The sequence below is a fragment of the Vombatus ursinus genome, unplaced genomic scaffold (assembly GCF_900497805.2).
Source record: "Vombatus ursinus unplaced genomic scaffold, bare-nosed wombat genome assembly UNPS02014772.1, whole genome shotgun sequence".
Taxonomy (NCBI): domain Eukaryota; kingdom Metazoa; phylum Chordata; class Mammalia; order Diprotodontia; family Vombatidae; genus Vombatus; species Vombatus ursinus.
Genome location: NW_020954550.1, coordinates 5144457 through 5158726, shown reverse-complemented (window position 1 = coordinate 5158726; position 14270 = coordinate 5144457). Strand labels below are relative to the sequence as shown.

Below are 14270 nucleotides of genomic sequence, written 5' to 3'. Positions count from 1 at the left end.
CAAAGTGCCAGACACAACCGAAATGATTGAACAAATACTATTGATTGTAATTGATGAAAGATAGCCATTGTCCTATCTTCCAAGGACTGAGCCAAAAAACCAACTAAACCAAGGTCAAATTGACAATGAAGGTTTGAATGGGAATGGGAATCTCTCTCTCAGAACTAATATCTTCTTCAGAGAACGGAAATCAAATTATTCAATATGTATTGAATGCCTCGTGTGCTCAAGGTACTCTGCTTAGAGCCATGAAATACATTTTCAACTTGTTTAGGGGGAAAGGTTCTAGAGAACCCGATTCTAACGGAAGGTAAGAAGATGGACTTGAAGTCAGAGGACCAAGGTTCAAATCCTACCCCTACCACTTACTACTTCTTGCAAGTCAATGAGTCTGCTTCTTCATCTGTAAAATGAGAGGGCTGGATGAGATGACCTCTAAGCCTCCCTCCCCCCAGCTCCAAATCTATACTCTAATAGAATCCTTGTGGTGTTTTCTTATTATGACCTTCAAGCACTGAGTACAATACTCTGCATGCAAAGAGCGAGATCAACAAATATTGCTGTTTCAATGGTAAAGTTTTCACGTACCTAAACATGACAACTAAAGCTATAGTCAATATTTGCATTTTCCACTTTACCCTGATGCTGTTACTCCCTCAAAACTGCCAGGACATGAAAGGGTGAGGGCTCATCTTTATAAGTAGAACATAGAACGATCTGGACGACCATTTTTTACATGACTTCAACTCACAAGAACAAAATTAGAAATAGATGCATGCCCTGAACAGAGCAGCATTTTCTGAGCAAATGTGTTTTTCAAGATATGCAAATTTTGAGTCTGAATAACTTGACAGCAGCCTTGTAGCTTAAGGATTTTTTTTAATGTAGGAAAAATCATTTAATATACAAGAAGTGAACTGCCTTCAGAGACAGCAGAGAGAGAGAGAAAGAGAGAGAGACAGAGAGAGACAGAGAGAGAGAGAAAACAGCCCAACAAGGTAAAAAGCCCTGGAGGCAATTAGCACTTATTACTAAAGAGAATGGCATTAACTTAGAGCCACAGGAAGTTCTGAGGACATGAAAGTGCTCTTTTTTGCAAAGCAATCAAGCTTCATCACTTTCTTGGCAATGTTGGGGTTTTTTAAGTGCTCTATTTAATTGTTCACATCTCTTTACCAAATTTCAAAATTTTTCTGTTTTCAGAGAAGTAGGCCCTCCCGGGTCTGTTCTTTCATTCACAGACATGCATGTTTTCTGAGTCCAATTCAATTGTCAGTGGAACAATCAAATTAAAACCACTAAAATGGCACACAAGTAAGCCAAGTTTAAGCACAAACTCAAATTAGCTAATTGCACTTGGTAGTATGTGAAGGATGGTTCGAAAATTAGTGTGCTGATTTTTAGAAGCACCAAAAATTTGTCAAATTTTTAGCGTTAAAAAAGTTTATCTAATTAAACATGCACACACACACACAACTCAAATAAAGATCTTGATGTTTTATCAATACCATTTGCATTAAATGAGCAAATAATTCCATGTAAGTAAGCAAATTCTTATCCATGTATAAATTGATTTGGTCCTCAAAGAACTGAAAATGACTATCAGCGAGGGAAATGGAGAAGTACACGATGGATTTGAGGAAACCTTGATATATAACTACTATGAGGAACTTGAATGATTGACAGGAAGAAATGATGTCATCAGGGAACTGTGTGACACAAAAAGAAGGTGGACTGGTCATGCGGGGAGAGCAAGGGATGATGGTTAGACAGCCTGAGTGCTCGCTCCACTGATATCTTTGCTATGTCCGTAGAAAACAAAGAAGCCCTCCAGCACATTGGGTAGATCCCTTCTGTAGATGACATGGGGCAATATGAACAAGTATCACCCAGGACAGACAGGCATGGGTAATTATCTGCATCACTGGAGAAAACATTCAAACTGGTGGGATCAGGGATCTATCCGAGAATAGAATGACTGTAAATCTGCTTACTGCTTGACTAAAAGTGAATGACTTTATTTTAGGGTACTCATTTTGAAGAGGAGTGTAGACCCTATTAATTGGAATTCACTAAAATCATAGAATCTTGGGCTGGGAATAGAGGACAACATGTATGAAATCTTTTTTTAAAAGTAACCTTAAAAGTGGCCTTAGCTCTTTTAATATGGAGGTAGTTGTAATTTGCTACTTCTCTTTGCAAAAAATATTTGTAATAGTGAGCTGCTTCAAAAATTAAACAGTTAAGTTTAAAACTGATGAAACATCTCCTAATTCTTTCAAGAAAATATCACACCATGATATTTCATTTCTTTATGATTAAATTAGAATTCCAACTTGTACTTATTTTTTCGTATAATAACACATCACAGATAATTTTCTTGTTTTTCTTTTACATTAAATCACAATTTGATTTGCATGCCATCTCAAGTAACAAATTATTTTAAGAGAAAAAAAAGAAAACATATGGTTCAGTGAGTAGAAAATATTTCAGATTTTAGAGAGTTGCCTGAAGTCTTTGTTTCATTGTTCTCCAGTCATTTCAGTCATGCCCAACTCTTTGTAACCCCAAGTGAGGTTTTCTTGCAAAGACACAGGAGTGGTTTGCTACATCCTTCTTCAGCTCATTTTACAGATGTAAAAAAAAATCACTTCCTAGCTGGGTGACCCTGGGCAAGTCACTTAACCTTATTTGCCTCAGTTTCCTCATCCATAAAATGATCTGGAGAAAGAAATGCAAATCCCAAATGGGGCCAGAAGAGTTGGACGTGACTGAACAAAAACAAAAATAATTCTAAGCACCTTCAAAATTATTTTTGTGCACTAACAAAAAGAAGCATCAATTTAGAATAGGTTTGTATATAAAGAGCACTTCTAAAGCAAGCAGTTGAAAACGTTATATTATGATTGCTGTTATCCAAATGCACACAATGCATCCTCAAAGCTGTCATTGGGCTTCCAAAAGTTCAGCCACTAAGGAATACTATCTGGTGGCTTGTTAAATCAATGTCCTTTATTCTGCCAGCACACTTTCTATGAAGCTTTCAAGGATTAATAGAGCATCCAACCATGCTATGTTCCATAGTCACTAAGGTATGCCAACGCCATGTTTCATATACCTGTCATTGATTTCTTTAAATGACTGGTGGAGGAAAAGAAAGAGAAGCCAGTTAATACCACAAAGCAGGTAACAGTAACCTCAAGATTGTGCATCCTTTTAAACAGCCCTCCCACAATTCCACAAAGGCTGTTTCACTCTTGGTGGATTCACCTAAGGCAACAAAAGAAACCGCGTGGATTGTGGACAGGAACTTTAGACATCATTCAGGCTCTGTTGCTGTTTCAAAGTGAGTCCTGGAAATTTGCTTTGTTTCAGCTTACCCATCAAGGAAATGGGATAGATAGAGGCTTATATATACAATGGGCTTTTCAGTTACTGAAGCAACAGTAATGATTAAAATTTGCTCTGCTTAGAGCTATTGCTGAGAAGGAAATACTCTCATTGAAGAAAGCAGATTAGATTATTAGGGACCAGGAAGTACTTTGTACTTTGTAAATGTTATATATGACTTTACAAGAAGAATGAGATCCATACCTTTTCCCCATCCCTCCCTCCTACCCCGATTAAGGTTAAAGCAAGTGTTAGATTTTAGTTCTCTTTTTAGGTTGTAGATGTCTACCTAATTTACATCATGGCTGCCATCTGTATTTATTGGCTGTGCCCCAGAGGCAAATAAACAGAGATCAACATTCGTCCCTTCTGCCTTTCTCCACAGTTATGCCTTACTAGACATTACAGGAAGCATAGAGGACTTTAGGAAGTAATGCCATCTCCAACAAAAGCTGGCGCTTCCCTCCCCCCTGCCCAGAAGCAAAGTGTGCTTTCACAACAGTCCTCGAACATTCTAGTGACCCCCACTACAGGAAATCATCTCCACTGATTACTTGCTCTTGACTCCAGGGTCAATCCAGCAGCTGGTTTTATGGAATGCCTTAGGGATAGGGAATCTTAAGGATGGGTCTGAGTGGCCCCAAAAGCACTCCCTACCACAAAGTCAACCTTAACTTTTTGGACGAAGATATTAAGTTGTCTATTCAAATGAAAACGCATCATGGCAATATCACCTATGAACATCTTAGGATGAGTCAGTCTATCAGCTTAGGTTTGGTCACCTCATGAGCCCTGAAGGAAGGGGGAGCAAAGGAGAAAACAGTTTGGATTGAAGGGAGGGCACAGTCAACTGAGAGAGGGCCACCTGAGAGGGACAGTCCGGAGACCAAATGAAGAAAGGGATACTACAGACAGGGAAGATCTAGGCCTGATTTTAGACCTGGAGACTGAACTCTCTTCCCTTTTTAGGTTAAAAGGAATACATAGGTCTCCCAGTACGGAGAGTCCATACTGATGCTTCCTGCTGCTCCCCCTTGCCCACCCCTCACATTGTCCTGCTGATAAATGTTAGGGGAGTCTAGAATTGTTGGAAGTTGCTAGAATTAAATAGATGCACAAGTTAAAATGAAAAAGATGATGAATCCTCTTCTGAGTAACTGCAGGGGATATGTATGGAAAGGCACGTGAGATTTATTTTTAAACGCTGGAGGGCCAAGGTCCTCATGAGCAGTAAAGTGATCGGCACTGCTGCCATAGAAATTGCTTACGGTCAGGAAAACAGTCTCGTCGAGTTCTTCCGCCTCCTTGACGATTGTCTCCAGAGTCTCCTTGGCGGTGTCCATACTCTGCAGGAAGTTCACCATCTGCTCGTGCAGGAATTCCATTTTTCTCCTCTTCACCTCCTCAAAGCTCTGTGCCTTCTTGTCATACTGGGCCAGCACCTTCTTCATCATTTCTTCATTCTGCTCTTCAAGCCGTTTCTCATTTTTGCTACAGTTTTCCTGGAAAATGCATACTTTTAAAACCAGGGCGAATCCAAAAAGTACAATTATATTGTTGAGATGTGATTCTTTTTGGAGACATCTGGATTAAGTTACTTACCCGGGGTCACACAGCTAATAAGTGTCTAAGGCTGGATTTGAACTCAGGGCACTGCGCCACCACGCTAACCCAGATGTGATTCCTCTTAAAAGCATATCTCTCTCAAGTAAACTTGAAGGATGTCACCTTCTGATTTTTCTAGCGAGAGAATTTCATTTTTCTAAACATGTAAAGGAGAGTACATATACTGTATGTGATTGGGAGTGGGTGGAAGACTTCTAACTACTGGAATCTTATTAAACTACCAAAAAGTACAACTTTAGAGGAGCAGCAAGGTGTAGTGGGTTGGTTCAAGTTCTGTCTCTGACACATGCTGACTGTGACCCTGGACAGGTTGCTTAACTACTCAATGTCTCAAACAACTCTCAAGTTGCTTAGCAGGCACTGATTTGCATTGCTAAAAGATGTTTTCCCATTGGGAGAGCTCTATTCCAATGAAATCACAGGTCTAATTAAAAAAATAAAGAGCAAAACAACATAAAGGGGATCTATTTTGGACTATGTGTGAAAGAGTTCAGTCACTGAAATACCAAAAAGACATTCATAATTACCCAAAAGACACATGATGTAGCCTCTTAGAGAAAGGTTCCATGACTAGTGTTTACCATATTCAGGAATTAGATTTAAGGCCTTTTGCTGATCGGCTAAGCCCTCATATCTACGTAGAAAAACTGAACAGTTTGCTACACTCACACATTCACCTTAGTGGGAACGTGATTCTACATCATATGTTGCTCTTTCTGATACACTCACATGTTTGATCAAACTAGCTAATAGTGCTGGTCATTAGTAAAAAAGCCTTTTCTAATGGCCTTAGACCTCTGCCATTTTGCCATTTCCTTCATGGGTCCCTCACTCATTGATTCATTTATTGATTCAACAAGCATTCATTAAGCTACCTATTGTATGTAAGTAAATATGCTAAGTGCTGAATATTTTAAAAAAAAAAAAACCTTAACCCACAAGTTCCTGCCTTCAATGAGCTTCCACCCTGGGTTGACAATGATCCCCTCTGGGACACAATGAGTAAACAGGAAGGAACTAGTAGCTAGAAACGCAAAGCTGTTTGCCACCACCCCCTAAGCCCTTGCCATAGCTGAGATTTAGTCATGCTTATCTCCATCTTTCCCTCCTCCCTTCTGTCTGCTGACTTCCCTGGTTTCCTTCAGATCTCAGCTAAAATCCCACCTTCTGCAGGAACATTTGTCCCTTCTCTCTGAAATGATCTCCAATTTGTCATATATATAATATATGATATTACAAATCCCATGTAATATGATATATATGATAATATAAACAAGATTTTACATGTATATACATATATATGTAATCTTGCTTGTATTATTTGTTTGCATGTGATCTCTCCCATTAGATTGTGAGCTCCTTGAGGGAAGGGATTATTTTTTACCTTTCTTTGTATACCCATTGCTTAGCAGAGGGCCTGGCATATAGTAGGTGCTTAATAAATGCCTGTTGGTTTATAGACATCAATGAAACAAGGCTGAAATTTAGTCCTGTGAATGGATTTTCAGTGGATGGTGTCTTGTCTTGCTCACCTAATGATTCTCCCATCCTGACTATAGAAACTGTCATGTGAGAAGGAAGTATTATTTTGAAAACTTTGGTCCTACTGTCCTTACTTAGAATGGTATCTCTGATTTCACAGAGAGAAGACTTTAGAGACACTTCATTTCTAATGGCAAAAATAAACTAACTATGGCCAAAACACAAACAAAAACAGTTTAGTTCCTTTGGGAATGTCTTTACTACTTGAATAAAATAGGTCCTTTACAAGAGACATATTGGTAGAGAACTAAATGTGGTAACTCACCTCGATAGTATTGAAGAATGATTCTATCTCAGTAACAAATGCTTCAATCTTCAGAGACTTTTCTTTCAAATTTTCTAGAAATTCTCCTAATTGAATCTGAATTTTTAAAAAAAAGGATAAGGATAATTACATAATATTTGAGGAAACAGCCTTGGCAATATTTTGTAATTACCAATATCTAGCTTTAAACATTTATTCCACAAAAACACTGATATTTTTTGAGAGCTATTTTTCTATTCTATGGGAAAGGAAGGGACTTGTAAACTGTTGGACATCACCTCCTCAAGAGATTTGATCTTGTTTTAACACTAGAAAGACCAGGCTTATCAACTGAAATAATTTTTTCATTATAATTTTACTTTGAAATAAAATTTTTTACCCTATCTCTATTTTCTTTGCCTACGGGTAAAAAAGAAAACACACTGCATCCACTGAAGCAACTTAGTTCTTTAGAGTATTCTTAAATTTCAGTCCTTCTACAGTTTTCAGTTCTTTCTCCTTCAAGTACTAGAGAAGAAACCATATTCAATTCTCTGACAAGAAGCATACAGTTAAAACATTTTAACCAATAGTTCCCACTATAATTACAACTTTTTCACTTGATAACCCTTTTATTGGCACTAATGAGTAGCAAAATCAAACTGAAGAATTTCAGCCCTTTTCATTTTATTCATTCATCACAGTCTGATTAAAATTCTAATGATCACTGAAATTACCTAAAGGCAAACAATGGAGGAAGGACCCAGGAGAAAGTAAAATAACTCACAAATTAGATAATTAGACCTTGAATAATTAAGAGTTTCTGTATAGAGACCATAGAGAATCATAGAGCTATAAATATCTAAACAATTTAAAAAATAATCTGATTCTTATTATTTAAAATTTCCTGGTCAATTCTTAATCTTTACAGATTGCTTGGTGAAAATTAAATGGGCTTTCTTGCCTTTGGTTGAGTTTTTTGTCCCTTTCATTTTTCTATTCCCATACCTGTTACAACAGGACCAGAAAAAAAATTAAATAGTCAAAAAGAAGTTATCCATGAGGCATAACTAGAGTGGGACCATCTGAGCTTTTTCTCAAGGTCATAATTTTAGATGGAATTTAAAGCACTTGAAAGTTCTTCAGCAGGTAAAAACAACAGAAATTAGCATTTAGTTAGTGAAAAGAGCTAGTTAAAATAGAAAGCTACTAAGTAGCCCACTTTCTCTACTCTCTCATCCCCTTGGGGTTCACACCTGAGCCTATCCCATCCTGTTCCCACCTACTCCTCCCCCACCTCTGGTAGTGACCTCTCTAGCAATATCCTGGTCTTTCTGCCCACAGGGGCTGCTGGCTCAAAAAGTTTATGACAAAAGTGAATGCTGTGTAATTATAATAACCAAGCTTGAACCTGAAGAAGAGACAAGAAAATGCACCTCCCTCCCTTCTTTGCAAAGGTGGAGGACTATGGATTTGGAACATTATATATACAGTTAGTCTTGTTCTGTTAGTCTTATACTGTGTTGGTTAATTTTGCTGAATTGCTTTTTCATTTTTTATTAGAAAGGATGGTTCTCAGGGTAGGGGAAGGAGGAAGAATACATTCAGAAATTAAGACAATGAAAACACATAAGATATCCCCCAAATATTTTAAGTATATATATGAAAGTACATTTCATGCTATTTGCCCTAGATGAGATTATTTTGCTCCAGGCACAAAAATCACTAGCTCTGAGCTCACCTCCCCTCCCCCCCTACACACTTTTTTTTGGCAATTAAAGTTTTGAATGTCAAGTATTTAGGATAGTTTTAGTGACTGAGATAACATAATTTTAAACTCCCAACTTCATGGTAGTAGCTATGAAATCCAGATGCTCCACACTCCCTTTGCTGAAGCCACAGTAGTCATTAATTAAGAAAACCAAGGGTCAGCCTGGAGGAGGAGTGAGCATATTGTCTTGAGCTCTGACGCTAATGTATTGAGATTGATGTCTAAAAATGTGCCAGGTAAGCTACTGCAGCTCAACTCAAATTACAGAGACATAGACCCAATGTTGGGCAAGTTGATAAGGGCAGATTTGGTAGGGAACATGCATATTCAAGCTTCCAACGTGTTAAAATGTTGAATTAAAATGAGCCTGAGAATTATTTAGCAGTGCCCTTTAAAGTGTATTTTATTTGAATTTGAAATCATTTTACTCCCCCACCCCACCCCCATGTGAGTACTAATCTTCCTGCATACCATTGCATGAAGGTTAAGCAGAAAACAGAGGAAAATGTTCTCCTTGGTTTTCAGGCCCTTTCCAACTCCAATAATTTATTTAAAAGATTGAGGGATCAAAGATAAAGGTCACTTCCAAAATCGACCGGGAGAAGCATGTATTTAGAAGAGGAATATTCTAGCCATTAGAGTTTTAAGACCATATTTACCTTGACCACATCAATAGCTGTGTCAAGTGCCGCGACTTCATGGTCCTTGTGTGCGCCGAATATCTTGTCAATTGCAGAAATAGGGCATTTGCATGTGTAACAATATGTGTCGATCTGGGATTTTTTTGTTTCTTTCTGTGCATCTTTCTCTTCTGCCAATAATCGCTCTGGCTCTACGACCTCAGATCCGGAATCCTTCTGTAGAACAGACTTACTTTGTTCCGCTTGCTTTGCAAATTCATCATTTTCACCAATAAGCTCAAAAGATTCCTTGCCTTGGGATAGGACATCTTCAGGCGTGGATTGAGAAAACAAGTCGTCTGATAAGAGATCCTCTTGAGTAACCACTTCATAATTCATTAATTCTGCAAACTCATATTCATCCTGAACAGGGCTGCTGCAGGGCCTTGCCTCTGTCATTTCAGCAGGTACAAATACTCGAGGTTCTACTTGCAGGCTTTCTGGAGCAGGCGTTGCACCTGACGTGAGTTCTTCTTCTGGGTAAGATACTTCCACTGGGAAATGCTGACTTGCCTCAGGACTAGCATTTTCTTCCTCATTACCCTGACCATCAGGTTCATCTACTCTCTCTAAAATGTGATGTGTGTCTTGGAAGGGCACTGCATAACTTATTTTCTGAGAAGCCAATTGGACTTCCTCAGTGATGGGCACTTTCCCCTGTACTTCTCCATCCTTATGGTTTTCTGCACTGCTTCTTAATTCCCCTTCACTGAACATAGCTTTCTGTTCCTCCTCCATGCTCCTCTCCCCCAAAATAGTTCCGAACCTCCCCCAGACTTCTCCTTCTCCAGCTATCAGTCGGCATGAGTCTTCTTTACCAACTGGTTTTTCTTCCAGAGGTTGGCTTTGGTCTTTCTGATATCCAGAGGCATCATGTAGAATGTCATCTTTGAGAATGTACTTCTCAAAATACATTCCAGTCCCCTCCTCAGCATCAGAATGTCTGCTTGGGAATGAAGCTTCAGAATTCAGGCTCTCCCTATCAGAGGCGGTCTCACCTTCCTTTTTTTTGTCCCCAACTGCTTCTTCATACAGATCCTTATATAAGAATGCTACTGCTGGTGGTTCCTCTAGCAACTCTGGGTTAACAGCTTTAACTTCTGTAGGAAATAGTTGAGTTCGGGACAGCACTCCTTCTTCTTCATTGAATAAGGGCATTCCAGGAGACTTTGATTCTACACCTCTGGCTACATCCCTTGGAGTCTCACTGTCAGTAGATCTGAGGGTGGGTAAAGATGGCTGAGATCCTATATAAGGAACTTTGCCATCATCCTTTTCCATTCCATAAAAGCTTTCATCTAATTTCACCAAATCAAACTCACATTCCAGAGTCTTATCTGCTGAACTTTCTGGGAAAGAGATGGTTTCTTCAGGAACTTTCTTTTGGGGTTCTCTTTCAATGTCTTGCTTTTCAAAAGATTCCTTTTTCAGTGGCTCTGGAGAGATATTATAGTCAATTAAAGTATATTTTTCAAAATAATCCACATCACTGGGCATTGTATGATAACTGAAGGGCACATCTGAGTCAGTGGAAATGTCCTCTTCTGCTAGGTGAGTTTTCTCTTGCATCTGTCCCTTCTCCAAGGACACATCTACATCCAAATGACATGCATGGGACTCATTTCTCATTTCAGTTTCCTGGCCTAGGACCTTACTGTCGTCATGAAAGGGTCGAATGCTCTGTGAAGTCTTGTCTTCCAAGTACTCTAACTTATCCTGCATTTTTTCACACTCTTCCTCATCGACTGATGAAATAAAAGCAGGAGCATGAATGTTCAATATTTCACAACCTTCAGAGATGATGCTAAATGCATTTTTTTGATCTTCTGTGAGGCCAGGGGGCTTGCTGGTCACCACAGGAGCTGCAAATGCTCCTTCTTTTACAAAAAGGTTTTCAGGTTCCTTCGCTATGCCTTCCATGGAAGAAATTTCTTCATTATTAGTTGATGGCATATCACATGTAACATGATCAGAATCAAGAATTGCTGATGGATATGATTTATCTACCTGAAGATCACCCAAAGGCTTTGTCTGGGAATCAGAAACTTGCTTTGAGACAAAAGTGGGTGGCATAGATGAATCTGGTGCACCATCTTTGGTTCTGTGAGCCTGACTTGCTGCTGTTACTTCTGGTGGTGAAATTTCTGATATCTCTGATATATTAACTTCTGGAGAAGATACTGAAATCACAGCTGATGATTTCACAGGTGAGAAAATTGCTTCTGGAAAAGAAGATAATTGATCTAAGGTCTCTGTTTCATCAAAAGGACGATCTAGAGTGGTTTTAGACTCTCTGGACACCAGTTTACCAAAGATTCCTAATTTGGGTTGTGGCTCTTGTTTCTTGCTTTCTTTGGTGATACCAGGTAAAACCTCTTTTGAAGGCTTAGCCATGGCATGCGATATATCAGAGGAAAGCAAGTGTTGTTCCTTTTCCTCGTTGTGACTTGGTATTTTAGATGTCAGACTTCCTATATCAGGTAAAGCACAAATGTCCTCCTGGACTACTTCCACTCTGTGACCAGGACTAGTTGGAATGGATGTCCTAGTCTTTTCTTCCAATGAATCAGTTTCACTTAAAGAAGTTGGTTGAATTCCTCCTGTTTTTGTTTCCTTGGTTTCTGGGTGACCCACTGAGAGCACCATTTGTGATTCTCCAGTAACTGATTCTGCTTTAGCCAAAGAATATGTTTGGTTTTTCAGATTCTCACTTTCATCATGAAAAATGCCAAAGGTGATTCCTGATTCTTCAGAGGCAAAATTGGTTCCTCCTGCTGAGTAAGGTTGAGCCATTTGATTATTTTCACCTGGAGATAAATTTGGAAGGCTAACTTTTTGTTCACCTTCCTTCTCAAGACTAACAGTGATAGCATCAGATCTTCCCAAAATTAACTTTTCTTTCTCTGCCAAAGGAGATTGACAACTTTCTTCTTTGTTCCTTTCTGTGGGGCCCACTAAAGCAATCTGTGATTCCTTGAAAAAATCTGCTTTAGTAAATGATAGTGGTTCACTTTCATCCACAGAGCTTCCAAGAGTCATACCTAATTCCTCAGACACTTTTCCAGATTCCAGAACTGGATGAGGTTTTGAATCTTCCCTCATGCCTCTCTCTGCAGAAGAGAGTTGATTTTCACTAGGAATTGAAGCAGCAAACTTGGGTATCTCTGACACCAGACTGACTTCAACAGGTATCATGGCCACCATTCCTTTGTCTTCCTTATTTTCACAGAACTGAAATACAGACTCTTTTGAGTATTCCACTTTATGTAGTTCTGATTCCTGTAAGAGGCCAGCCATCCTTATTTCCTTTGTCTCTCTCAGCATTAATGGGACCGCCATTTCTGACTTCTCTGCCAGCACAGCTTTTTCTGTGATGAGATATGGTTTTTGTTCTAAGACTTTTTCTTCGTCAGTTGAACTTACAGTTTTTAGATTAGATTCATCATCATACAATGTTGAAGACACAGCCTTTGGCATTTCTTTTTCTGGTCTATCATCACCAACTTTAATTAAACTATCTTTTGGTTCTTCCATCGTCAAAGTTCTTGACTGCAGCTTTGCTGATTCTTTCATGGTCCTTTCACTTGCAAATTCTGATGGAGTTGACTTTGCTGACCAAGTAACTTGATCCACTTCCACAGAAGAGAACAATGTTTTTTCTTGGTCATACTGTTCATCAAGATAGGTTAAAACACTCTTTGATTCTTCTGTCAACTGGCTGGTCTCAGAATGAGTGTAGATTTCTGCCTTTTGTACCCTGTTGTCACTAGTGATGTGAACAGGAGCACCATTTTCATCTTCTTCTGAAACCAATTGTTTTCCCAAAAGAGGAGGTTGGTTTTCAAGATATGTCCTATTCTGAGCAGAAGTAACTTTGATGCTTGCTAGTTCTGATGGCATCTCAACCCCTATGCCTGATAAAGGTTGCTTTTCTTCCTTCCTATTTTCTGGTATTTTATGTTCTTCAATAAGATTCCCAGAAATAGATTTGGACAGCTCTGGTGGAGTTTCCTCCACGGCAGATAAAAACATAGGTTCTTCTTTGGACTGTCTTGGTTTTCCAGATTCTGTTAAGGCAGTTCTAGATTCTGCCTCAGATAACAGTCCTGACTCTAGTAAATGATGAATTGGTAGTGGCTCTGATTTTTGTGACACCTTTTCACCTCTTAACAAAGTCAACTTGGATGGCTCCTTATCTACTTGGTTAGGTAAAGTTAGTGGTGTTTCTTTCTGCTCCCTTTCTTCACTAGCTTTAATTAAAATGACTGTAGGTTCTTTCTCAGGCAAGAGTCCTGACACTGATAAAGGAGATAGTGCTGGCTTCTCAGTTTCATTAAAGTCATCAGTGGCAGCTGGAAGTGTCATTTTAACCTCACCTTCCAACACAGCTGTGTCTGCAGCAGGGCTTGGCTGAGCTTCTTTTTCATCAACATCATTTTCTGGAGCACTCATTCCAAAAAACAGACTGGCCATCCATGATGTGAAAGATGAAACTCCTTTTTTGGCTTTACTGTTGGTGACAGTACTTGGGGCAGCAATTTCAGCCTGCTCAGGCACTTTGTTAATTATTTCTGGGGAATCCAGTGGTGCCATTATTTCCCCAGATTGAATTAGGGAGAGTTTTGATTTTTCTTGCATTGAGATTTTGGCCTCAGGTAGAGGTTTCTCTGATTCTGACTGCTGGGCTTCATCAGCATTTTCCACAACCTTTGAAGTGTCTGCTTTTGATTCCTTCAACACTCTTTTATCTGTGGAAGAATATGGTGTACTTTCCAGATCTTCTTTTTCACTGCCTAAGGCTGTTACTGAATCTTCTGCCAGACAACCGGTTGCTTTGACTGAAGAAGGGATAATTTCAGGCTTTACCTGCTCCATTATGTGGTCTCCAGAGACTTGAGTTTGGACCTTAGTGCTACTTTCAGAGGTTGGTGTGAATTTTTCATGGCCATCTTCTTTAGTGCCTAACTTTTCTGGTGTCACACTTTCAGAATCCACTGATGAAGAGAGCTGCTTCCCA

General features: G+C 39.1%; 1 protein-coding gene across 1 annotated transcript in view; it reads right to left on the bottom strand.

Moving 5' to 3' along the window:
* The window catches only part of CMYA5 (cardiomyopathy associated 5), a 121413-nt gene that overhangs the window by 61655 nt on the left and 45488 nt on the right, over window positions 1-14270 (bottom strand). The window contains 4 exon segments of the mRNA XM_027863342.1: window positions 3119-3141; window positions 4659-4892; window positions 6824-6919; window positions 9233-14270. The exon segment at window positions 9233-14270 is cut by the window's right edge and continues 23 nt beyond it. Of these exon segments, the coding sequence (XP_027719143.1) occupies window positions 3119-3141; window positions 4659-4892; window positions 6824-6919; window positions 9233-14270 (5391 nt within the window).